Below are 25,880 nucleotides of genomic sequence, written 5' to 3'. Positions count from 1 at the left end.
GGGGAGTGTGGGACGGATCTTTGATATGACCAGCTTTTCAAGGCACTTGCTGGCTATTGGTGTGAGGGCTATAGGGCGCCAGTCATTGAGGCTGGTCACTTTTTTCTGTTTGGGAATGGGGATGATTGTTGCTGCCTTGAAGCAGGAGGGAACTCGTCGGAGGGAGAGGGACTGGTTGAAGATGTCTGTGTACACGGCTGCCAGCTGGTGGGCGCAGGCCTTGAGGACCCGCCCAGGGATGCCGTCCGGGCCGGCCGCCTTGCGTGGGTTGATACGCAGGAACGACCGGCACACTTCATCCTCAGTGATGGTGAGGGGGTGGTCTGTGGGGGGTGGAGGGTGGGTGGGGTTGGTGGTTAGGTGGGAATGGGGGGGGGTGCGGGTGCTGAGGGGTGGGGGGGAGGAAGGGGGGAGGGGAGGTGATCGGGGGGTGGGGGGGAGGAAGGGGGGTGGGGGGGAGGAAGGGGGGAGGGGAGGTGATTGGGGGGGGGGGAGGAGGAGGGGTGGTGGGGGGGCGGCGAGGGGGAGAGGTGATGGGGGGGGAGAGGTGGCAGGGGGGGGAGGAGAGGGGTGATGGGGGGGGGAGAGGTGGGGGGGGAGGAGAGGAGGGGGGGTGGGGAGGGGAGGGGTGGTGGGGGGGAGGAGGGAGGGGGGGGTGATGGGGGGGAGGAGAGGGGGAGAGGGGTGGGAGAGGGGGGGGGGAGGAGGGGAGGCGCTCTGGCAGAGGGGTCGAACCTAGCGTAGAACGCGTTGAGTTCGTCCGGTAGGGTGGGTGACGTGCTGGGGTTCTGTCGTTTCACCTCTTTGAAGTCTGTGGCAGCATGGAGCCCTCTCCACAGGTGTCTGGGGTTGTTAGTGTCCAGTTTTGACTCCAGCTGCCTTCCATAATCTCTACGTGCTATTTTTATAGCGGTCCGGAGGGCATATTGTGCCTGCTTGTATTGGTCAGTTGTGCCAGAGCTGAAGGCGGTGGTCCTGGCGTGAAGGGCAGCCCTGACGTCGCTGTTGACCCAAGGCTTTTGGTTCGGCATTATTTTGACTTTTTTTGTGGGGACTATGTCGTCGGTGCACTTCTTTATGAAGCATGACACCGTATCTGCATACTCGCCCAGGTCTCCTGCAGCTTTGAACTCCTCCCACACCACTTGGTCAAAGCAGTCCCTCAGGATGTCGTCTGATTGGTCTGACCAGCAGTGGGCGGTTCGGAATGCTGGGGGTTGTCTTTTTAGTTTTTGTTTGTACCTGGGTACAAGTAGGATGGAGGCGTGGTCCGATTTGCCGAAAGGGGGGCGAGGGACGGCTTTGTAGCCATGTCGGATGTTTGAGTAACATTTGTCCAGTGTGTTACTGCCTCGCGTGGGGAAGTGAATGTGCTGGTACAATGTGTGCATTCTGCCTCTCAGGTTTGCCCTGTTAAAATCCCCAGTCACCACCAGGGCCATTTCGGGTTGTTTTGTCTCCTGTGCACTGATGGCGCGTTGCAGCTCTTTCAGTGCGACAGTCACGTTCGCTTGTGGAGGAACGTATACACCCATGATGGTGACTGTCGTGAATTCCCTCGGACTCCAGAACGGCACGCATTGTACCATTACATATTCAAGATCTGCTGAGCAGTGTTTCCCAATGTCTGTGGTGTTTACACACCAGTTTTCGTTAATCATAAGACATACGCCCCCTCCCTTCTTCTTACCGGATTGTTCGTTTCTGTCTCCTCTGAATACACTGAATCCTGGTAGCGCGATAGAGTGGTCCGTTGTGTCAGGAGTAAGCCAGGTTTCCGTTAGGCACAGAACATTGCATCGCGCTATGTCTTTTTGGTATTGTGCACGCGCTCTTAGTTCACAAAGTTTATTCTCCAGCGATTGAACATTTGCCAGCAGTATGCTTGGGAGAGGTGGTTTATCCGCGCGCTTCCTCAAGCGGGCGAGAAGCCCCCCTCTCTTCCCCCTCCTCCAGCGTTGTTTTTTGAGTTCGGGAAAATCCGTAAGATCTGGAGCTTGCCAGTTGCTGTTGGGATATATCCGTTCTTTCCTGATTTTGATCAGCGCGTCCCTGTTGTATTTTATTCCGACGCTGATTTCCATGTTATATCCGCTGGTGTCCGTGCCTCCGTTCTCTGCCTCCATGGCGGGGGGGCGCGGGGCTGTTGTTTGTTGTTGTTTTTTTGCGTGCGAGCGGACAAGGCGGGCAGAGCGGGTCCCCGCCGTCGCGGTTTCTTGCAAAGAAAAGTGCGAAGACGCCACTATCTACACTATTCAGTTACACTGTTATATACAATAGATATTTACAAAGCAAGTCGAAGCAACGAAATCAAAACAAAACGCGTTTACACTGGAATACAAGCCTATTTGTCTATGAAGTCACTAGAGCTCCCTAGCGAGTCGCCTTCTCCCGGCGCCATCTTCTTCTAAGATCTAACAGAGATCTAACAGAAGTTAACACTTCTGTTAGATGTATTTTGCTTATATAATACAAGTTATCCAGGGGCATAGTGGAGGGTCGCCGCAAGGAAACACAGTTTACCCACCTCTTTGGAATGAGGCAGAGTTTACTCACCTATTTTCAGATCAAATGTATTAATCAATGAGGAGAAACAAGGTGGGTAAACTATTCACCTTGGATAGTTTACCCACCTCTGTATTTACAGCTACAGCCCTGAAGATATCTCAGATAGTTTGATATACCAGGGTTCCCACAGTTCCTCCTTAGTAGTATAGTTAGTAGTATAGTATTAAAATGTCTTATTTTGCCACCCTGTAATGCTAGTGTTTCCCCAGTGGTTCCCAAATGGTGTGCACACTGGTGTGCCCTGAGGCAAGTCTAGGTGTGCCGTCGTGGGATTTTGTGACAAATTGAGGGGCCTAACTAAAAGGGGACTCAGACAGCTATAGATTTATTAATAAACATATAAACTTGTGTCACTATTCTGATTATAACACGAACATGTGCAAAAGGGTCCAAAGCAGTTACAAAAAAAGTATTTCCAATCTATGACCCCCCGCGCTCTACAGATGAATGGACTATTCCTTCTAGATGCGAGCCTGCATGCGCTGCGCTTAGCGCTTGAAGTCAGACTCCCGAATGGAGAGGATGTGCATACACATAATATAGGGAAGCATTACTGTAACTCCTCCAGGTAACATGATGCAATGCAACACAACATGAAACAGTTTAACAGAGTTGTCAGAGTGCATTTCAAATGATTTCAAAAGGAAAAAAGAGAAAAGTAAAGCAATCATTTTAGTTTCACTTTCATGTTGGTCCCCCTGAAACAAGCAGGACCACAGTTAACTGTTTTCCCATCATGGACTTATAGGAGCACCCCCATGAATACAGACAAAAACAATGATGATGATCTAAGAAAAAAACTGCACACTATTTCCCTCTATTGGTCAGCTGCCACTGGTGTATACCCATGTAACTCCTCTGTGTTTGTCCATAGGAGTACCTGCTAGCTGGCGCTGACATCATAGAGACCAACACATTCAGCAGCACCAGTATTGCCCAGGCTGACTATGGACTGGAAAACATGGTATGAAGTTTGATACAACTACCGGTACACACCCACTCTTAAGATGCTGAAAAATGTGTCACTAGCCGTGTTTCCATTCAGGTTTCGCGCGAATTCGAAGTGATCTTTTGAAAAGTTGACAATCTTCAAATTTGAGGTGCCTTTCCACTAACGGTTGTTCAGCGAATAAGGTTAGGGTTGTGCGACAGGACGAATATATCGGCTATCTGTGATTGCCTGAGTCCATTGCCGATTTATTTTTTCGGGCGATTGTTGTCATCTTAACACATTGAGTGCCAAGGACGTCTGTGGACGTCCTAAAAAAAAGTAACGAGAAGTGCCAAGGACGTCTGTGGACGTCCTAAAATCATAATTCATATTATTCCATAATTCTGCTGTTTAAGGTCGTACCCAGCCAGTGAGCATGAATCCCTTCAAGGGATCACACGGCGCCACCTTAAAAATCTACACGGGAGCTGCGCCACCCACCTCAGATCCTTTACTTTGTGCAGGAGAAAGCGGAGAAAGCCGTGATCAAAGAGACACCGATGCATGCTGCAGCCAGAGCCATATAGATTGCTCTTTCTGCAGCTGACAGTTGGCTGTGATCCGCGCCCACAACTGAGCTCTTCTGCCGCTGTCTATCTGTCTGCATATAGTTTCTCCACACGATTACCTGCCAGAAAGGCAGCACCCGAAGCCGAACGGCCAAACCTTTTCCTGCAGTCCCGTTTGCCATTTCCTTGTCGCGCTGGGATCCGCCCGGGGCAAAAACGGAGGCTGCGAAAATAGACTGTGTGCGTGTGGGGAGGAGTTTGCAGCTCAGGGGTGGAGAGGGGGGGAGAGGGGGGTGGGGCACGCAGGCTGCACAGAACTACACCATGTCACTACATCAGAAAATATTAGCTAGAGTCAGTGAATGTGCTTGAAATTAGAGTGCAAAAAGTATTCATAAAAGTGACTTTATCTTGAAAAGTAAAAAAAGACAGCAGAAAACCCTTGAAAGTGCTCTTCTTTCAGAGGCTGTCATTTCATAATGGAACTGTCTAGAAACAAAATTTCTTCTTTGAAAGAAGCAGGAGTGTCCAATGTTTCATTAGAGTCCAGCCCTGTCCATATAGCCCTAATAGAAAAAATTCTATAGCTGTTTTCAACTGAATGGAAGTGAATCTGGCACAGGCTCCAGACAATTTTACTGAAGCGCTGTGGCACTCAATGTGTTAATGGTAAAGTGTGCACGAATGTGTGAGAGAGAGAGGTCTAATTTTAATGGTAAAATGTGCACAAATGTGTGTGAGAGAGAGAGACCGAGAGAGATGTGCGGCTCAGCAAACACACACGCACACTAGAGGTCTTCACGGGTCCAAAATGATAAACCCCCCCCAAATAGACCCGGGAAATTTGTGCCTGGACCCGGATTGGACCCGTCTATTATTAGAAATAGACGGATAGACCCGGATAGAACCGAGCATACTGGATACTTAGAAATACCTGGCCAGAATGGCCATGGTAGACAGAGACTCGAACGGTGCCAACGTCAAAGTTGCTTGCTACTTGTTATTACAAGTTGTGTAAATAAAACTTTGTGTGTCTTTCTTACCCAACATCCTTCTCCTGGTTGCTGCTGCCAGACAGTGCCTGACCGTGACATGATGCATCATTCAATGCTCCTTGCCAAGAAAGTTTGTAATATGGGGGGGACACACGCTCAGCGCATACAGCGTCCCAGGCGGGGATCGAAACCCTTGACCTTCTAGCTGTGAGGCGACAGCTCTATCACTGCGCCACCGTTAGGGATAGCATTACACGCGATGAGCGTAGGGAGAGGAAAACTCATTTTCCCATCTACTGACTATTGTGTAGCTGCAAGCTCTTCTACCTGACGATTCTGCTATGCCAGCACAGGTCTTCAGGGTGTATGGTTCAATTGTGCTTTGAATGTCAAACATGTCAAAAAACTCAGTCTGCAAGGGACAGAATACATCTTCTTGCTGTTATGTCGCTGACCTTCAGGGAAGACATGCACAAGGCAAATCTTAGACCAGGACTTTCCTGAAAATCCATTTCCACATACTTTTGTACATGTTGCTGTAACATCCAGCTTTGATGAGCTTGCCATGCTCTTTAGCGGAAGAAAGGGGCTTGGGGGTCTGTGGTGCTGGGCCAGGGTGAATGAAGAGCTGCATAATGCTTCTCACTGTCACACGCCACACACCTGATGGTGGTGATGACATTGCAGTCCTTTGCCTGGTGGGTAGGGCTGCACAATTAATTGTATTTTCATTGTCATCGCAATATGAACATGCGCAACAAACACATCGCAAAGACTGCCTGAAACGCAATGAATAGCAAAAGTGGTTTTATTTACATGCGTCATGCATTCCCACTCAGCATCTGATCATTTTGTCTTGTGTTGTAAATCCAGTGTACACCTTTCCCTTGCAACAGTGCGCTCCGCCCCTCTGCCAAAGCCCAAACACGCTGTGTGTAGTTTCAGCTAGAGTCAGTGTGTATTTCATTTCTTTATTCAGTGGGCATAGGCTATGTTTGGGGTCTATGTTAGCATTATTAAAGCAGAAAGACATAGGAACTGTATAGCTAATCTGCATACTTTAATATCTGTTTATTTATCGCAAGTCGTATCGTCATCGCTATATTGAACAATGTTATCGCACATCTCAGATTTTCCTCATATCGTGCAGGCCTACTGGTGGGTGGTGGATGCAACAAGGCAACGGTAACAGATGTTACAGATGTCTTTGATGAACTTCTTTCTCTCTTCAAGAAGCATCCTCCTGAAACTTCTGCATATTTTCAGGGGGTGTTGCTTGTGATGTATGGGACACTGCCTGCTTAGATCTTCAACTACCTCTGCTGACACGTCTGCTTTGTGCACTGTAACTGATGGCCTTGCATTGTAATTAGCCTGGGGCTTTTCTTTCTTGAAACTGACAGAGGAGAGAGAAGATGTATTAACCCATTGATACCTGATGCAGCATTTGCGTGTATATCCCTCATTTGTGTGCGACTGTGCGTATCCCGTTTTAAAGGGATACACACACAAATGCTGCATCAGGTATCAATGGGTTAAAGCTGGGGTCATTTCCTTGCTCTGGTTACTCTCTGATAGTGATTACTCTCTGTTATACTCATTAATTAGACTAACTCACTTTCACTCACTGAGTGCGATTACAGAAACTCTACCGGGTGATATCACTTATGCATACAATTCTGGTCATGTACTCGATGATGTTATCATTGATGTCACTCAAGCAATTCTGATGTCATCGTGATGTCACCACCACTGAGTGATGTCACTCATACAAATATTAATGAACGGTTTTCGAGATAAACAACTTTTTGTGTTGCTAGTATGTGGCTAGTATGTGGCATGTCCGAATTGCATGAAAATCAGCACTGCATTCCATCAGAATTAATAGTTAATAAAAGAGGATATAGGAGCAGGAATTAAAACAGTATCTGAGTGTGTGGCTGTTTATACGCATTCTCCTCACTGCCCTGCAACACAGCGTAACGACGACTTTTGTTAAGGTGTTCATTTGGTTAGTGTTCATTTGTTCAGTGTTCCAGTGACCAAAAGCACTTTATTAGGTCGCAACTGGACTGGAGCAGTGAAGGCAGCATCGGTGCGGCTATGCTACGCTATGTCCAGGCTAGCCTGCTAGCCTGAGTCCGTTTGAAACAGACCGTTTCCACGACTGTACATTTGGCTAGAGTCCTGCATTCTGGCCCAAGCCCGAGGGGGCCCGAGGCCGGACCGACTTTCACATCACTAGCTAGGGCCCGGGTCGAATGGAAACATGACTACTGACTGCATTTACATACCATATTAACTCAGCGCCTGCCTGACGCCTGTGCATACTTTGGTTAAGGTCTTGATGTTATTAGCCTATATTAAAGGTGCTTTACAATTTATGCCCTTCGTAGGCCCCTGTAGTGGTCAGAGAGTTTTGCGATGTTTCAAGATTTCCACATCACTGGCCGTAATTATAATCTTGATTAAAGTTTTTTCCCCCCTTTATGACCGAACCAATTGTTGATGGGTTTTTTAATGAAGTTGAAAATTAAAACTATATTATAGGAAACAACAATTGTTCCTTTCTGTACTCCTGTGTATTTCTTTGTGTTTCTTGCGCAGGCTTATCGCCTTAACAGGACGTCGGCAGAGCTGGCCAGGAGGGCAGTCAAGGATGTCACCCAACAGACCGGTTAGTCGGCTTTACTCAAATCTATCTATGCAACCCATAACACAATGTCAGAAATGAATATACAATATACGGTATATATTTTAATAAAGTGCAATTTATTAATAAAACCCAAATCAAGCTAAGTTAAAATAAGTTAAAAGTAAGTACGTTTCAAAGTAACTTAAAAGGCCCTATCCTTATTTATGGATATTATCAAGTAGACCCAGCTTGATCATTTTCTTAAAAACTTGTGGGTTCTGCACTTTGTTGGTTTCAAGAGGCAGTAATGTGTGTAGAGTAATGTGTCTGTTTTATCACCAGGCTGTAAACGCTACGTGGCTGGGGCAGTGGGTCCCACCAATAAAACCCTCTCTGTGTCGCCCTCTGTGGAGAGACCTGACTTCAGGAATATCAGTAAGGCAATCTTTTTTTAATTATTATAAAAAAAAAATTATGATCGCCACAGTATTTGTGCTTTGTCAGACAGTAGACATTGTTTATTTGTTTATTTATTGTTTATTGTTTATTTGCACAAAGAAAAATGAATAACAACAGATAGTACAAGTATCTTAATACAAAGAAAATTGTGCAGGTGAGGGAAAGAAACCCGGAGGGGCTTATAGAGTCTCACCTAAGAAAATCTAAACAAATTAAAGACTAATAATGAAAGAAAAACAAACAATCAAGACAATATATTTAAAACAATATAAAAGTTTAAAAAATATATGTACAGAAAAGAAAAAAGAAAAAAATATATAATAAAAGAGAAGGAAAAGAAAAGAAAAAGCAAACAGGTGCACCAGCGGGTAAACCAACGAAATCAATCAATAAAATGTGTCCATTGTACACAATGTTACACAAAAGATAGGAGAGACGTGTGATGAAGGTAGGTACAATGTATGAACCTTGGTTCTGTCACCTTGTACTGTCATTAGTTTACATGAATAAGGTCTGTTTGACTGGTGCTGATGTCTGTCAAACTGAATGGCTGGTGATTGGCTTCCAGATGGTGGTGGTGGGTAGCAATGGTTGGTAGGGGTGTGGGGGAAATAGTATTGCGATATTTTGTGTGGCAATATTGTATTGATACACGGACGTCAATTATTGATCTTTTAAAATCACAATAATGTTGTATCATGACCTAAGTATTGTGAAAATAATGACACGGTCTGGTGAAGAGGGTAACAAATCGGCAACAGGTCGGTTTACACAAGTTTAGATGTTGAAGAACCCACTCAGTATAAAAAAAGACTATGGTTTTAGGATCACCTGTCTACCAGTAATGTATCCCTGGTCTTGATAAGGCAAGTTCCACTGAAATTTCAAGAATGAGACAAAGGAGGATGAAATTATGTTACACTCTTATGACTCTATTTGGTATCCAACTGCAAGATAAGCCTCTATCTAACAGCCTTACAGCCAATCAAACTGTATTGTATACACTACTCTTCTAGTGAGAAGATTAATCCTGTTAAACTGGAAGCAGGCCTACCCTCCAACATACCCTCCACAACGGGTGCGTTCGGAAATCCAATCTGTTTTGCCCGAAAATGAGAGTGCGGCTGTTCAAAGAGGCAGAGCATGCTCTTTCTGTATGAATTAACAAACGGGCCATTAGTTTTAGAAACACATGCTACTGGCTAGCAGTTAGCCAACTGCTACACATACAAACAGCTCACTCTTAACTGCTCTCAGCTCCACTCCTCCATTCTCCTCTCTTCCCCTGTGTTTTTTGGTTTTTGGTTTTAAGTTATTTTCAGACCAAAAGTGAATAAATCAAACAATAAATCCACACCAAATCAGAAACCTCCACGTTTTGCAGTGCACATTTTTCCCCCTTTTTCTCTCTGATTTGGTGTGGATAGTCTCATAGAGAGAGTGTGTGTGTGTGTGCGTGTGTGTGTGTAGTTAGCGAGATATTGTTCAATATCTACTATTATCGGCAGCCGCTCAATATGGAGGAGGCGCTGCTTTTTGTACCCATGAAGTGGATACTGACCGCTATCTTGCATTACAGTATAACTGTATATATCAACCTGCCATGTTATCATCCTGTGTGTTTCTTATGTGTATGCATTATTGTGGTTGCCGTCTGGGCACTCATGTAACTGACGGACTCCCAGCATTTGACTGCACTATTACTGTTTATGTCCTTTGCATACTTGTATTTATGTGGACATAAATACATATTTCAAATGTGTGTGTGTGTGTGTGTGAGTTATTCTCAGATTATTTCCTTTTGCATTAAAAAAATAAGAAAATGGAGTCCAATTTGAACACGTTCTGTACCATCATGGGAAATGTACATTGTAATGTATGAAATTACACTTAATCGTGTGTGTGTGTGTGTGTGTGTCCTCCAGCATTTGATGAGCTAGTAGAAGCCTACTCGGAGCAGGTCAGGGGTTTGTTAGACGGAGGAGCAGACATCCTCTTGGTGGAGACCATCTTCGACACTGCAAACGCCAAGGTAGCTTTTGTCTCCCTCTCTTTCTCCCTGTCTCTCTCTCTCCCTCAGTCTCTCCCTCTCCTCTCTCTCCCTCTTCCTCAGTCTCTCTGTCTCTCTTGTGTGTGTGTGTGTGTGTGTGTGTGTGTGTGTGTGTGTGTGTGTGCCACTATGACATCATCAGTTGCCTCAATTGCCAAGTGATATCATTGATGACATCACTTATGAGTGATTTATGACATTGCTTATGAGTGACATCGCTGATGACATCAGTGGGACAAACATTTAAACAGAGAGAGAACAGAGATTACCCACACGCTCCATATATTTAAAAAAAAAATGCAAAAATGGTTGGAAGTAAAATTCATACTTTTTTTATTTTTTATTCACTGCACTATTCCAGGGATTTCTGCAAAAGAAAATCACTAATTATTAGCAGATGTATAGTAGAACTTTATTCAGCCTTTTCAGAAACAGTATTAAAAGGTAAAGCAAAAGTTAAGCTTTAGTTTCCCCTCCCTGGATTTTCATTAAATCTTTCAAAATCTGCATTTAACTGATATTAAAGCATTTGTGTTTATGAACAGGGTTTACATGTCACTGTCTTCTGTTTCATTTTTCAGGCAGCCCTGTTTGCCATTGACCTGCTGTTTGAAAAGAGCTACGAACCAAAACCTATATTTGTACGTATACCTATAGGCTACTGTAGCCTAGAGGCTTTGAAGTTGTGTCAAAATCTCCTAGCAATCATGTATGTTTCCATCATAGCGGTCCACTGAGGAATTACAGTAGCTGTATGTAATTAATGGCTTAACAAAAACTTAACCAGACTAGAAAAAGAGAGACGCCTGATATAGATTGCTGTGGTGTGGGTATATGTCAATTCAGTAACAAGTACAGTAATAATCAATAAAAGTGAATTGTACTCTGGAACATGATGTCATGTTTCTGGAGACCCGCCCGCTGTCACCATCTTGGTTGCTGTCAAGCAGGGTATGCGCTGTTAGCTCTGGGTGTTTTCTTTGCGTTCAAGTCTTTTCTTTGCATTTGCTTCCTTTTATTGGCGGGGTGGGGCAGTCGTGTTGTGTGAAACGCTGCCATAATGGGTCTCGCGGTGGGTACAGCTGGCAGCGTCCTCCTGTAGCAGCCGAATGAATGAGTTACCTATGTAAACAAAAGAGGCATTGCAACCAAATTATGGCAAAAACAATCCCGTAATGCAATGTGCAATCATGTGGTCTTCCGAGCTCTTTAGTCTGATAAGGCAGAGTAACCTACACTGTGAGAAGTCAGTCACTCAGCTAAGTTAACCTTAAAAAACAGTTGTTTTTTGGCTAACTAACCAGCAGTCTGTGTTTCATGCAGGCTTTTCAAACTTTGACATTTGACCTACCCTACAGTCTCTCATGGCACTGCCGTTGATTTGATTTTCAAGTTGAAGCAGTAACCTTGCTAACAATAAGCTACACACTTGGTCGCATATATAAATGGTCCCTCTGAGGCTATACCTTTATTATTCTCCTGTTTTCTTGGCTGTGTCCTATAACTATTTGGTGCTGCAATGACCCAATTTCACCCCAGGGATCTTTAAAGTTTCATCCTATCTTCTCTACCAACCCATAATTTACCATTTATCATATTTTGCTACCATCTAACTCCACCATAGTTATTGAAATGAATGAACTGAAAGGTTGCAAATTGAATACCACATTATGCACCTCATACAGAATGAATGTATTCATCTCATTTTGCTGTCGTGTTGCCTTCATCATTCAGATCTCGGGGACCATAGTTGACCGGAGTGGACGTACTCTGTCTGGCCAGACAGGGGAGGCTTTTGTGATTAGTGTATCCCATGCTAAACCACTATGGTGAGTACAAGTCTGTGTTAGTGCTGTAGTAGTATTATACCAGTACTATGAAGATGCAGTGTTTCCCAGTAATTACTTAGACTATGGTGGCCCACCACCACTGTTTAATTTGTCCAGCCACAGTTTCATAATGAACTGAAAATACTGTATGTTTACACTTCTATGAATAACATCAAAGATCTCTAACATTGTGTCCTGCACCTTAGCTTCAGCAAAGCATCTCTCACCCCCAGTCAGTTAGCCCCTCCCCCGCTGCTGTAAACTTGCACATTCACACACTGGCTCATATACGCATACGCACTGTCATTCCTGGCTGAATCCAACTCGAGACACCTTTTCTTAGCAACTTTTGTATCCCTTTTAAGCGACGCCGACGAGCGACAAATCTGGCGACATTTTCTGACCGTGGGGAACAATGGTAACGTGTTGGATCCCAAAGCATTTGCCAAGAAATTGGTACAGCTGGACTGAGAGACTGTGAGAGAATATAGTACCATAGGTTTACAAATAACTTGAGTTTTCACTTTGAATAAATACATATATATTTCCATTCTGTTAATGACTTTTCACTTATTGAAGTGTCACAGTTAAGGAAGGCTGTGTTAAGTTGTGTTAAATTGCCTTTTTAAATTGTTTACAAGAGCACAAAGTCCTTCATAGATCAAGCCTCTTAATTTGGTCTCAAAGTGCACCAGCTTGATGTATTTAACTTGTTGGCCTTTTATTAAATCACTGATGTCGACCAGACAATATCGTCCACTTCTGATATTGTTATTGTTATTACCCTGGTTTTAGTGTCCCGTGGTCTAAATATTTTTTAGTGTCTGTTCCACTGTGACAGGAAAGAACACATTTCTGAGTGAATCACTGAATACTTAAATTATAAATTAGTACTAGCTCTTTGAGGTACTTGCCGGAGGCATTATGTTTTCGGGTTGTTCGTTAACACGATATCTTAGGAACGCCTTGTACGGAATTGCTTCAAATTTAATTCAAACGTCCACTTGGACTCAAGGATGAACTGATTAGATTTTGGTGGTCAGAGGTCAAAGTTAAAGATCACTCTGACCTCACGACCGCCATTTTCATGCTCGTTAATGCGATATATCAGGAACGCCTTCACGGAATTTCTTCAAATTTGGCTCAAACATCCACTTGGACTCAAGATGAACTGGTTAGATTTTGGTGGACAAAGGTCAAAGTTCAAGGTCACTGTGGCCGCATGTCCGTTTGGTCCATCAAGGAAGGGGGCGGGTCTAGGTAAAAGGGGCCATAGCTAGGGATAGGAAGGTCATAGACACTTGGGACTCGAGGGGTGTGTAGGGGGAATGGCTAGGTGATGTGGGTGGTGGGAAGATTCTTTGTGAATGAAAAGTGCACTACAAATAAAATGAATTGTTATTGTTATTATCTCAATAAACCATACAAAACAAATGCTATGATCCAACATGCATTTTTATTTTGTATTTATTTTAGAAAGCAAGTCTACAGAGGTTCTGCAACAATAGAATGAAAAGCCATAAACTGGCACATAACAATTAAAAGAAACCTTTACTCCAGGTCTCATTGGAATATTTATAATTTAGTTTGTTTATTTGCACATAGTAAAATCAAGAAGAAACAAAAGGATACATGGTATATTTATAATGGTTTTGATTTGGTCTGAACTGTACTTTCTCAATGTTATTGTCCATGTATGTGTTCCAGTATTGGCCTGAACTGTGCGCTGGGGGCAACAGAGATGAGGCCATTCATTGAGGCCATAGGAAAAAGCACCAAAGCTCTCATCATCTGTTATCCCAATGCAGGTAAATGCAACACTGAGTCAGCAGATTTGCATCCACCACTTTAACAAAGTACTGGCCTGGCACAGCTTGTTTGTTGACGTCTTGTAATAAAGCATTGGGGCCATACAACTTTACATCAGATATATATATATATTCCATTTATGCTTGGAATTAGAGCTTGCCTCTGGCCAAATGCTCATACTGTACATCTTTGTACTGACTGGTGTGTCTGTAGCAATGTTATTTTCAATCAGTGTCCTAACTTCAAAATTTAAATTTGCTATTGTGGCTCTATGATGAGAAAAAAATCAAAGCTTTGCTTGTATATTATAGTTGATTCAGTGCAGGCCCATGTTTGGGGCCTGGTCAAGACAACAGCATCAATGGACATGTTTATGGCACGGACACACTACCCAATGGTAGTCACCAATTCAAATATAAAATCAAGATCACATAAAAGGAAAGAAAAGTCCTAACTGATTCTGTCTCAAGATTCTTCACAATCATTTTCAAATGTCAGATTTTTTTTCTTTTTTTTTTTTCTTTCAATCTTTTAGACTTTTCTCTCCTGATCTAACAAGATAAGATGGTCAATTGTAATTGATTGCTGCCTGGGGTGGGGGGTAGGGGTTAATTTTTTGTTATGTGTTTGTGTTTCTGTTATGTGTATTGTCTGCTGTCATGTCAAAGAAAAAAAATGATAACAAAAAAATGTCAGTTTTAAATTATTATGCCGTTATTTCCAAGCAGCTCTAGTATATAAAGCCCACCTGCCTAGTTCAAGTTCATCTACGGTAATCATTTGTCAGACCACCATTTGTAAAACATAACTGTCTAATCATCCTCCTACTCTTATCTTTTTCTCTTAGGTCTTCCTAACACATTTGGAGGGTATGATGAGACCCCAGAAGTAACGGCCTCCAATTTAAAGGTTTTTATGGACAATGTTGTCATATCTATGCTGTCAGACAAAACATATCCAAAGAGTTTTAACTTCCGATTGATGGCCATGCATTTGAGAAATTGTACAATAGGTTTTGAAGGGATTCCATGGGCGCTAAGGTCATGCAACTTACAGCCCACAAATCACTATGAACTTTCAAATCAAGTATGAAAATCACTGAAATTGGAGTTACCAGGTTTACACCCAATTGTGGTGTTGTGTTTAATATACTGTATTGTATCATGTGTAGCCACTGTTGATGGGTGTACCAGGTAATTTCAACATCACAGAAACTGTAACCTCGACAGAACCAAAGATTTTCATTTTGATTTAGTCAGTAGTTTGCTGCTAGCAGCTATGATTCTATTTATTTTTGTTTTGTTTTGTTTTTATCTCAATTTGTAGGAGTTTGCTATGGACGGGCTGGTGAATATTGTGGGTGGCTGTTGTGGTACTACTCCAGGACACATCAGGTCAATATTGTTATTATTATTGTTACTAGTAAGGCTAGTAATTGTAGTGGTAGTAGTAATTAGTGATAGTAGAAGTGGTGTAGGTACTACTAGTAGTAGCAGCAGTTGTCATAGTAGCAATATAAGTAAAAACAGTACATGTAGTAGAAATGATAGCAGTACTGCAGTGTTCTTCCACATTATCTTGTTTGATATAGGGCTGGGTGATATGGACCAAAAATCATATCTCTGTATTTTAGGCTCAATGGCGATACACAATATATATCTCTGTATTTTCTATGAAGTGGGCTAAATGTTCAACTTCAGTTGCAAGTCAAAGCCACATGTAGGGCTGGGCGATATGGACAAAATCAAATATTACAATATTTTTTACCATTGATATCAATATTGTGACGATATTGATGCTTTCACAACATATTTACACAATGAAATTTCTGGTAAATAATCGTCGGTAATTTGTATATAATGACTAGGTGGGGAAAAAAGACCAATAATAGAACAACTAGGACAGTCTGGTAAGTTCAGAAAATGACATCACTTTTACTGTAATGCAGCCTTTAAAACCAGGAAAAGACAACACTTAACGCTATATCATGATATTGGGATATCCAAAATGTAAGATGTTATCAAGTCTCATCTATCATGATGATATTAATATAATATTGATATTGCCCAGCCCTAGTTTGATATAAATATCCTGTTTAGGAGATGGTTATATACACATATGTAAGTGGCTCTGTTTTACATCAGTTTTGTCACATTCCCTGCTTAGATTGCTCAGATGCTTAGTGTATGTATGTATGTATGTATCTACTATGTGTGAGCTTACTCAAAATTGACATTAAAGTCGAAGTGAACCGGAGGCGAATGCAATAGTACGAGCGTCGGAGACTGAAAACAAATTGAGAGGCGGACCATAAACGTGTCGATGATTTGATTTGACAATTCTGTCGACTGGCTTTGACATTGGTCAATCATGGCGTGTTCCACCCCCAAATCGAGTGGGATTCAGCGTGTTGTCGTGCTACGCGAGTGGGATCCGCGGAGTACCAGGCAGCCACTTGCTTCGTGCGGAGCGAGCGGACAATCCGATGCATGGGTGCTGCCCGCCCGCCTGAAATCTCAGAGGGGAGACCCCTGACTACCACGCTCTCAAGCGCGCGCCTTTTACGCTATTTCTGTAAATACGATATTCCTGGAATGCGCGTTTTAACGAGCCAGTTACATTTCTTTGCATTCTTAGAGATTATAGTTTTTGTTTTCTGTTCATGTTTCATGCAATTGGCCAAGTTAGTAGTTTGTTTATGGGATAGGAATTCTGCCAGATGACAGGCACTAGGCGCCATTTTCTACTTCATTTGGAAGAGAAAATTATCCTGAAATGAAGATTTGATTGACAGCTGCATGTCGTGATATGATTGGTTGAAATGGGGTAGAAATTTGATAGTACTACGTGACGTCAGCCAACTGTAGATTAGTGTTATCAATGAAATCTTGAAAAATGAACTTTTGATGTGAAAAACTAAAGGAATTAGTTTTTTGTGTTTTTTTTTGCATACATCATTAAATAGGTGCACTGCATACCCAGGTATTTGAGCTAAAAGAAAAGAAAAGAAAAGTCATTTTTGGATTCAGCTCGACTTTAAAATGTAAATGTTCAGTAAGCTCACTCATACTATCAGAACCTATTTACCATATTTTAGTCTCTCACTGTCGTTCTTGTACACACTTTAACAAAATATTCCTCCCTCCCCCCTTCACTCAACTCAGAGCCATATCTAAAGCAGTCAAACACTGCAAGCCAAGAGTGCCCCCTGCTGACATTTATCAAGACTACATGCTGCTCACAGGTATCAAAACCTTTATTATTGTTACCACTAATAATTATTTTGTATTTAACTATTGGGCTGTAAACAGGCAGTAAGTAGAAAAATAATAATAATGAAGAAAAAAAAAGATGTTGGCTCTACCTAAAACTATACAACTCAAGCTCCAGGACTACTCCAGGCACATCTGTTGGTTGTATTAAAAAAAAATCCTTTGATTTTACCGGTTGTTGTTTGTTGAATGGTCCTTAGGATGTAAGATGTCTCCCTGGTCTCTAGGTTTGGAGATGATTGGTGCTTAGGATGTAAGATGTCTCCCTGGTCTCTAGGTTTGGAGATGAATGTGCTTAGGATGTACGATGTCTCCCTGGTCTCTAGGTTTGGAGATGATTGGTGCTGAGGATGTAAGATTTCTCCCTGGTCTCTAGGTTTGGAGATGAATGTGCTGAGGATGTAAGATGTCTCCCTGGTCTCTAGCTTTGGAGATGAATGTGCTGAGGATGTAAGATGTCTCCCTGGTCTCTAGGTTTGGAGATGAATGTGCTGAGGATGTAAGATGTCTCCCTGGTCTCTAGGTTTGGAGATGAATGTGCTGAGAATGTAAGATGTCTCCCTGGTCTCTAGGTTTGGAGATGAATGGTGCTTAGGATGTAAGATGTCTCCCTGGTCTCTAGGTTTGGAGCCGTTCAGGATCGGCCCCTACACCAACTTTGTGAACATTGGCGAGCGCTGCAATGTGGCTGGGTCACGCAAGTTTGCTAAGCTGATCATGGCAGGAAACTATGAGGTGAGATAGAGTTTCTGTTTTTTGTTTTGTTTGACTTTTTCCTCACAAATTGCAGCAAAATCCTGGGAGTTCAGCTATGTTTATAGCCCCTTATCACACAAGCATGTCTCAAAGGGCTTTACATAGCATCATCAGTATACTACAGTACATCATATGTCTACACACATCATAGGTTACATACAGTACATCATATACATACTACACATTTTACTAGATTATATACATTACAATATTACACAAACACAGCATGTCTTCCGACTGTGGGAGGAAACCGGAGCACCCGGAGGAAACCCACGCAAATACAGGGAGAACATGCAAACTCCACACAGAAAGGTCCGGGGTGGAGATGGGAGGTTACATAACACTTAATTTAACATTTCCCTTCTTCTTTCCTCTCCAGGAGGCACTGAGTATAGCTAAAGCCCAGGTGGAGATGGGAGCCCAGGTACTGGACATAAACATGGATGAGGGGATGCTGGAGGGGCCACCAGCCATGGCCCGATTCTGTAACTTCATTGGCACTGAGCCGGACATAGCACGGGTAGGAGATTAAGCCTATTTTATTTTATTTGCATTTAAGTTTGGCCATTTTTGCTATAGTGGAGAGAGACAGGAAAGACAGATGAGAGAAGGGAATGATATGTGATAAAGTTTGGATGTCAGGTTGGTCATGGCATGCATCTTAAACCCCAGACACACCAATCCCATAGCAGGCTGTTTTTTGGCCGATTCGACATGTTGAATCTGCGTTGGGCCTTCGCTAAGGGAAATTACTCTGATTGGCTGGTCAGCTGTGAAGCGAAGCAGTGCAGGAGAAGAGAGGCCACACACAAAACATTCTCCTAATTTTTCAACTTCATCTCATCTGATGATTCCAATACACAAATCATTTCATGACATGGCTTTGGGGAAAGTCCCTTGAAGCTGTCGCTGTATCACACCACACATTGAGTGCATTCTCCTTATTTTTCTGCCTCCGCCTCTTCCTTGGTTCTGCCACAAGCAAAATACCAGGCAAGGGCTGACCACGCAAGTTCCATTTGTAACTTGACATCTTCTCGATTAGAAGGAGCTATATTACCAAACCGTCTAGGTGGTGAGTGAGAGTGGTGTGAAAATGGTAGGCAAATGCTGCTTTGTTTCATGTATCGGATTTATATATCTGCAAACTGAGCTGCAAAACTATTGTGAGGAAATCCAAAGCTATTGTGAGGGAAGGCAAACTTCCCTGCAAGTGTGCCCCCCCCCCCACCCCCGCAAGTTTTAGCCACACTATTCATAGCTGTCCATAGCATTGGCCATCACCTTAAATTAATTTAAATTTTTTATTTTCTCCTCCCCAGGTTCCTTTGTGTATTGACTCGTCAAACTTCTCAGTGATTGAGGCAGGGTTGAAGTGCTGTCAGGGGAAGTGTATAGTGAACAGCATCAGTCTGAAGGAAGGAGAGGAGGAGTTCCTGACCAGAGCTGCCACTGTGAGGCGCTACGGTGCTGCTGTGGTGGTCATGGCCTTCGACGAGGAGGGGCAGGTCAGCTGGCCAACACGCAACACAACACACACACACACACACACACACACACACACACACACACACACACACACACACACACACACACACACACACACACACACACACACACACAGGCTCAAGGTTAAAGGAACAGTTCACCCAAAATTAAAAATTCTGTCATCATCTACCGCAACATAGTACTACAACCTACGACTTCAGTACTCTCTCTTACAGTGGAGTTGACACATTATTATGCCTACTCTTGTCGTGATGTGCCTCCAGTAGCCTGTTGAAACACGTTTAGCCAGAAGTTACAGGTGTTTCTCTCAACATGGGCTTCAGGGGACTTGAACTCTTTGATCCACAGTAGATATGGTGTGCAGAGTCTCCTACTGGTAAAGAAATTAATAGCTTCACTTGGTGGCCATTAGTAGAATTAGCTCTCATATAGCCTATAAAGCACATTCATGTAATGAAAGCGCCATATAAGGCCGTGTGTCCATATAGCCTATTTTGCTGAGCTCCAGCGTCTCTCTTCAGTTGTTTCCAATGAGGAGAGAGCGTATGAGGAGAGAGCGTATGAGGAGAGAGCGTATGCGAGTGTCTGCGTCCGTCTAGAAAGTGCGTCTTTTTTCAGAGCACTCCGCCTTTTTTGTGCATCTGCACCCAGCGTTTGTTTCCAGATGAAAATATCTGGACTTTTCAGAAATGCGCTGCTGTCGAGTGCTCCTTTTTTCTGTCAATCTGCTACTTGGAAGTGGGCTGGGATCAGCGCTCCCCAGCATATTGCCAACGTTTAACTGCCAGTTAAAGACACTATATGTACACACGGCCTAAGAGCATTATTATTCAATGTTTTACCACTTGCGTAATCTGGAAAGTGAGTTGCTTGATTTACTAGCCCAACGTGGCATTTTACTTGCCCCGGGCAAGCCATATTGTTGAGCCCTGCACAGACACACACACACACACACTCACACACACACACACACACACACACTCTGAGCGGTTTGCCGTGGTCTTTCCCCTCCAGGCCACAGATGCAGAGCGTAAAGTCCAGATCTGTACTCGAGCTTACAAGCTGCTGGTCAACAAGGTGGGATTTGACCCCAATGACATCATCTTCGACCCCAACATCCTCACCATCGGTACAGGCATGGAGGAACACAGTGACTACGCCATCCAATTCATCAGGGCCACAAAAGTTATCAAGGTAACACGCACACACACACACACACACACTGCATACACCGTCAGCTAGGTTTATGCCAATATGTAGGTTTGCCACTATATATATAGACTGAGGCCTTTTATAAGAAATTGGTAATGGATGTCCAAGCTTGCAAATTCCGATCATGAACAGGTCTGTGTACCACTTTTTACACAGTTTAGTAGTCTTCTTAAAAGCCACTGTAGAAAAATGAAAAATTGAGTGGACAGTTGAGATCTTAGACTCCAAATTGCCAGTGTAAATTACTGCAATCTGAAGAGATCAGATTAACATCAGATTCTATTAATTTGTATTCACAAAATGACCTGTTGGAGAATCGGTGTGTGGGTTTAGGGGGTGTAATAGGGGGCATGGGGGTGATTGGAAGGATGGAGTGTACAATGAGAAGCCTCTGACCAATAAGAAGCAAGTCCAATCTCCATGCCAATCAACTGGTGACATGAGTTTGTAATTAAAGATATTCAATTCAAAGTTAATTAAATTAATTAAAAAATTATCCTACACCGTCTCTAAAAGTGTGTTTTAAGAAGTGATTTAAAAGATGATTGAATTAGCAGCCTAAGTTCCTCTGGCAGGTTGATCCACAGGGAGAGCCAGTCTTGCATGTACTCACACACTATGTGTGTGTGTGTGTGTGTGTGTGTGTGTGTGTGTGTGTGTGTGTGTGTGTGTGTGTGTGTTTGTGTGTGTGTGTGTGTGTGTGTGTGTGTGTGTGTGTGTGTCTCGCGCGCGTGCGTGCGTGTAGGAGACGTTACCAGGAGCCAGGGTGAGTGGAGGTCTATCCAACCTGTCCTTCTCCTTCAGAGGCATGGAGGTGATCAGAGAAGCCATGCATGGAGCATTTTTATACCACGCCATCAAGGTACACTCTACTCCACGGAGTTGTTTGGCTGCTTCTGGTCTGGCATGGTCATATGCATATCTCCGGTTTTACCAGCGAATCACCAATCAGTTGTCAACTGTGCCCATAGTGAATGTGCCGAGGAGTAACGTTAACAACAACAATGGCTGCGGCCACCGCCTGCTATTGGGGCTGTTTAAAATTGATTACTTACTACAATTATTACTTTGAAATCCGAATGCCACACTGCTTGGAAGGCATTTATTCAAAGAGGAGATGTTTTCTTTTATGTTCTCCCGACTGGAGTAACTAATTTAAATTTCAGGTCTCTGGTGATTGGTTAGGGGAAATGGAATTCACCTGGGGGCTTCCCCTAATAGAAATTTGTTCAACAGAGTGCAATCTCAGACTAGAAGGTGGAAATGAGTCTAAGGGTTTGTCCGCCTCCGTTTGATATCAGGCTAGTTACTGATGGTAAATATTGCTAACATTATTTAGGCATGCAATATTAACTGTAACCTATTTTTCAATAATAGTATAACAGAATGTTAATGCACAAAAAAAGAAAGATTGTTTATGAGTCCCAAATTTCGAGTCGGAATCAAGTCTCAAGTCTTTTGAGGATGAGTCTCAAGTCAAGTCTCAAAACACTGTGTGTCTGACTTAAGTGTGACTCAAGGACAAGTCCCCATCTCTGGTATGATAACATAACACATACACGCTCATTAGCTCTCTCTCCTCTCCCTGTCCCAGGGTGGAATGGACATGGGAATAGTGAATGCGGGGAACCTGCCGGTGTACGATGGCATCGATAAAGAGCTGCTGTTACTGTGTGAGGACCTGATCTGGAACAGAGATGCTGATGCTACCGAGAAACTACTGGCCTACGCACAGGTACACACACACACACACACACACACACACACACACACACACACACACACCTACTGTAAAGTACTTGACAGACCCGCTCTAGGAGAAAGCAACATTCACTGCCGAAAACATTACTTTTTCAAAATTACCACTAGATATCATTAGGGTATAGTATAGGCCCTTTTCACATTGTCATGGTAACAGCTTCAGAATTGAAAAATGGCTGCATTACAACTTCCTGTTGCCATCTCTGGCCTTCACTAAATTGCTTCACAACAAAGACTATTTTTATTGACTCCTGGCTCTAAACTAGAGAAAAAGGTACAAGTTCCCTCTTCGATTATGAAGGTGAGTTTTAGTTTCAGTTTCTCCTCGTCAGCTGTCGTCTCTTGGCCACCAGGGTGCAAGTTTGTGATGTCCCAATATCCAGTTTTGTTCCCAATATATCTATCAACACATCTGCAATATTTTGTGCTTTTATCACAAAATGAACGATTGTTATGATATGTTGTTGAGCTATGTCCACTATTAGGTCTTCTAGTTTCATATGATACTTCACTCTGGCTTTAAAACTCCGCCTGCTACAGCCATTTGACTCCCATGAAAACCGGGAGTTTTCGGCAGGTATGCATCTCGCGGCGCACCTGCAGAACTTCACGGCCCATACTTTGGGGAGTCACTGCTCTAGAGGACATTGACTCCTCTCCTCTACTGTTGAAACAGAACAATGCAAAAGGAGGGAAGAAGGTGGTTCAGACGGATGAGTGGAGAGAACGATGTGTGGAGGAAAGGTTGGAGTACGCTCTCATCAAGGTAAGAACACTCAACTCGAGAAATGTTGCTACTGATTAGATTCCATGAGAATTGAATCTTCCCTTTGGGGAAATTGGGTCAACAAATAGTCATGAGATATGACCATAGGCCGTCTAAAAATAGGGATGTAACTAGGGCTTGGTATCGCTCAAAGATTTTTGATATCGATACCGATACGATACCTTGACTTCGAAACCGGTTCTTGAACGATACTTTTTTCGATACCAATTTTAGAAAAATCCATTTTAACTCAAATAAAACTACATTACACATTGAAATTACACATTGGTTTGTGGACTACTGTTTTGAAGCCTCGAGTTTGGCATTTTGACCGCCGCCATCTTGTTTATTTGGAGCCAGAAACAGCTAGCGTGAGACCAGGGGTTTTCCCATAGCGCTGCCTGCTATTGCTCCATGATTGGCGAGCTGGTGATTACTACCTGTCAATCACCCCCCCAAAACATAGTCTGCTTTATCGTCTATTTTACTCTTACATGGGACCATAAATTATAAAGTAAACATCATGCTGTATTGAAGAAGACTTGGAACTATTGATTGAGAGAAACTCATTAGGAAAGTGTTTACTGTCTGAGGTAATAAATCAAGTGAGAAGTAGGGTAATTTTTTCATCGACTTCCATACAATATAGGACTTCCCATTGCAGCCAGTGGAGTCGCCCATCTCTGCAGGCCATAAGAAAGAATGCAGCTTTAAGTTACTCATGCATTGGCTTAATTTTTCAGAATCAAGGGTTGCCCCTTGGATAGAGCAAGTGGGGTTAATATGAACTGCCTACCTTCTTTCATTTGTCCATATTTCTTCATTCTTCTGTTCTGCACAATACTATTCTCGTTGGTGTCTGTGTGTGTGTGTGTGTGTGTGTGTGTGTGTGTGTGTGTGTGTGTGTGTGTGTGTGTGTGTGTGTGTGTGTATCAGGGCATAGAGAAGTATGTGGTGGAGGACACAGAGGAGTGTCGGTCCCAGGCCGACCGGTATCCTCGGCCTCTCCGCATCATCGAGGGTCCGCTGATGAACGGCATGAAGATGGTGGGAGATCTGTTTGGAGCTGGGAAGATGTTCCTGCCACAGGTACAACACCACTCCTTCTAGCTAATGGGAAGGGATTGCACTAAATATCGATATGTATTATATGACATCAGTGGTTATGTGTGAAATTCTCTTTGGTGCTAAGCATTCATTATTGTGGGGTTTTTGCACTGCACATCTCAGAAATCACATCAATCAAACAGGGTGGCCCAATCTTACCTCCAAATAATTCAACCCTAGGGGCGATACAATGATGTGTGATGTGATGTGGTGTGTGTGTGTGTGTGTGTGTGTGTGTAGGTGATCAAGTCCGCTCGTGTGATGAAGAAGGCGGTGGGCTATCTGATTCCCTTCATGGAGAAGGAGAGGAAGGAGATGATGGCAGCTTCCGGGGAAACTGAAGAGCTGGTTAGTCTGAACTACACATTAACTCATTTAGTGTGCTTGCTGAAGGTGTCCACACTATATAGAATCACTCATAGTGTTTCATACAGGTTGACAATTGATATGGGGCGGTGGTTGTTGGCCAGGAGGGGTGGTGCTGTAACCTAATTTCAATATATCATGGCCTGTCGTGGATTATAGATTACATACCTGTAATACTTGGACCCACAGAGAATATTGGCTCTCAAGTCAGATGTCAGTTAAAATGCCGAGTTCCCATCGTTAGCCTTTTGTTCACTCCTTTTGTCTCCAGGATCCCTATCAGGGCACCATCATCCTGGCCACAGTGAAGGGAGATGTCCATGATATTGGCAAGAACATTGTAGGTGTAGTGCTGGGCTGCAACAACTTCAGGTAAACTGGTACTGCTTAATTCTTGCTGAGCACCGTGCTCTTTTTCATACGCTCTGCCCAGTTCAACCACACTGAGAGTCGACCAGTACAAGTACTTCTACTTGTGGCCACTGGGAGCTATCTGTGAAAGCCAGACGAGTTGATTACACTGTGAGAAATGTCAGTGCCCCGCTCCCTAAGAGTGATTTGACTCATGGCCGTTCTTGGACCACTCATCCGTGGAGAGTCATCAATTGGGTTCAAGTCCGGAGACTGAGATGGCCATTGCGAAACATTGATTTTTACCACGTGCACAGCACCTGGTCAAGAGAAGGCTGTTTGGGGTGAGTCATGCATTCAGTCAGTCAGGGACAGAAAGGACGCTTATTTCGGTGTCGTTTTGTCAGATGCCGGGGTGGTGTTTGAATCACGCTGCTTAAATGATCACCCCGCCCACTTTGGACGCTGCCTGAATTACAACGAGCGCACCTAGACACACACACAGGCTGCAACACGGCTATACCAGCCTCCACGGTTCGGCACGCATGTGAACCGCAGATTAATTGCACGTTTAACCATCAGTGATACAGTTTAACTGCCGCTCTCCCTTTTTACAATTAACAATTAACATTACCTACATCGATGCAGTTGCAGTGAAGAAGTGTGTTACTTTAGAAGGGGAGGAAAAAAGAGCGAGCGACTGATTAAAACTGTCCTTTCCCCTCAAGTAAGTGGCTCTGACTTTGGGCATTTTCAGTGGGGAAACTGGGCATGTTTGTCATCATTGAAATAGATCACAACAAGATTGTGATGTTTATGCAGCTTACGGCGTGATACTGCCAGTCTCGTCTGCCTTCCCTTTGAAAATTGCACAGCTCTGCTCGACTTTGGTCAAGTTGGAAATAGATTGACAGATTCGCACTTCCCGGATCAAT

The 25,880-nt window shown here is 43.4% G+C and overlaps 1 protein-coding gene across 1 annotated transcript in view; it reads left to right on the top strand.

Annotated features, from left to right (window-relative positions):
- The window catches only part of mtr (5-methyltetrahydrofolate-homocysteine methyltransferase), a gene marked incomplete at its 5' end in the record, with an annotated part of 51,580 nt that overhangs the window by 3,293 nt on the left and 22,407 nt on the right, over positions 1–25,880 (top strand). The window contains 20 exons of the mRNA XM_083635809.1: positions 3,443–3,532; positions 7,671–7,740; positions 8,041–8,133; positions 10,083–10,189; positions 10,789–10,848; positions 11,942–12,036; positions 13,744–13,844; positions 14,693–14,754; positions 15,172–15,239; positions 17,010–17,089; positions 17,740–17,852; positions 18,253–18,393; positions 19,196–19,381; positions 20,397–20,576; positions 21,340–21,456; positions 22,189–22,329; positions 23,032–23,121; positions 24,058–24,210; positions 24,469–24,576; positions 24,866–24,966. Coding sequence (XP_083491935.1) covers positions 3,443–3,532; positions 7,671–7,740; positions 8,041–8,133; positions 10,083–10,189; positions 10,789–10,848; positions 11,942–12,036; positions 13,744–13,844; positions 14,693–14,754; positions 15,172–15,239; positions 17,010–17,089; positions 17,740–17,852; positions 18,253–18,393; positions 19,196–19,381; positions 20,397–20,576; positions 21,340–21,456; positions 22,189–22,329; positions 23,032–23,121; positions 24,058–24,210; positions 24,469–24,576; positions 24,866–24,966 — 2,156 coding nt within the window. The remainder of the gene's footprint in view (positions 1–3,442; positions 3,533–7,670; positions 7,741–8,040; positions 8,134–10,082; positions 10,190–10,788; positions 10,849–11,941; positions 12,037–13,743; positions 13,845–14,692; positions 14,755–15,171; positions 15,240–17,009; positions 17,090–17,739; positions 17,853–18,252; positions 18,394–19,195; positions 19,382–20,396; positions 20,577–21,339; positions 21,457–22,188; positions 22,330–23,031; positions 23,122–24,057; positions 24,211–24,468; positions 24,577–24,865; positions 24,967–25,880) is intronic.

Source organism: Poromitra crassiceps, assembly GCF_964638095.1.
Source record: "Poromitra crassiceps genome assembly, chromosome: 4".
Taxonomy (NCBI): Eukaryota; Metazoa; Chordata; class Actinopteri; order Beryciformes; family Melamphaidae; genus Poromitra; species Poromitra crassiceps.
The sequence above is the reverse complement of the archived record's forward strand: the minus strand, read 5'-3'. Positions and strand labels throughout refer to the sequence as shown.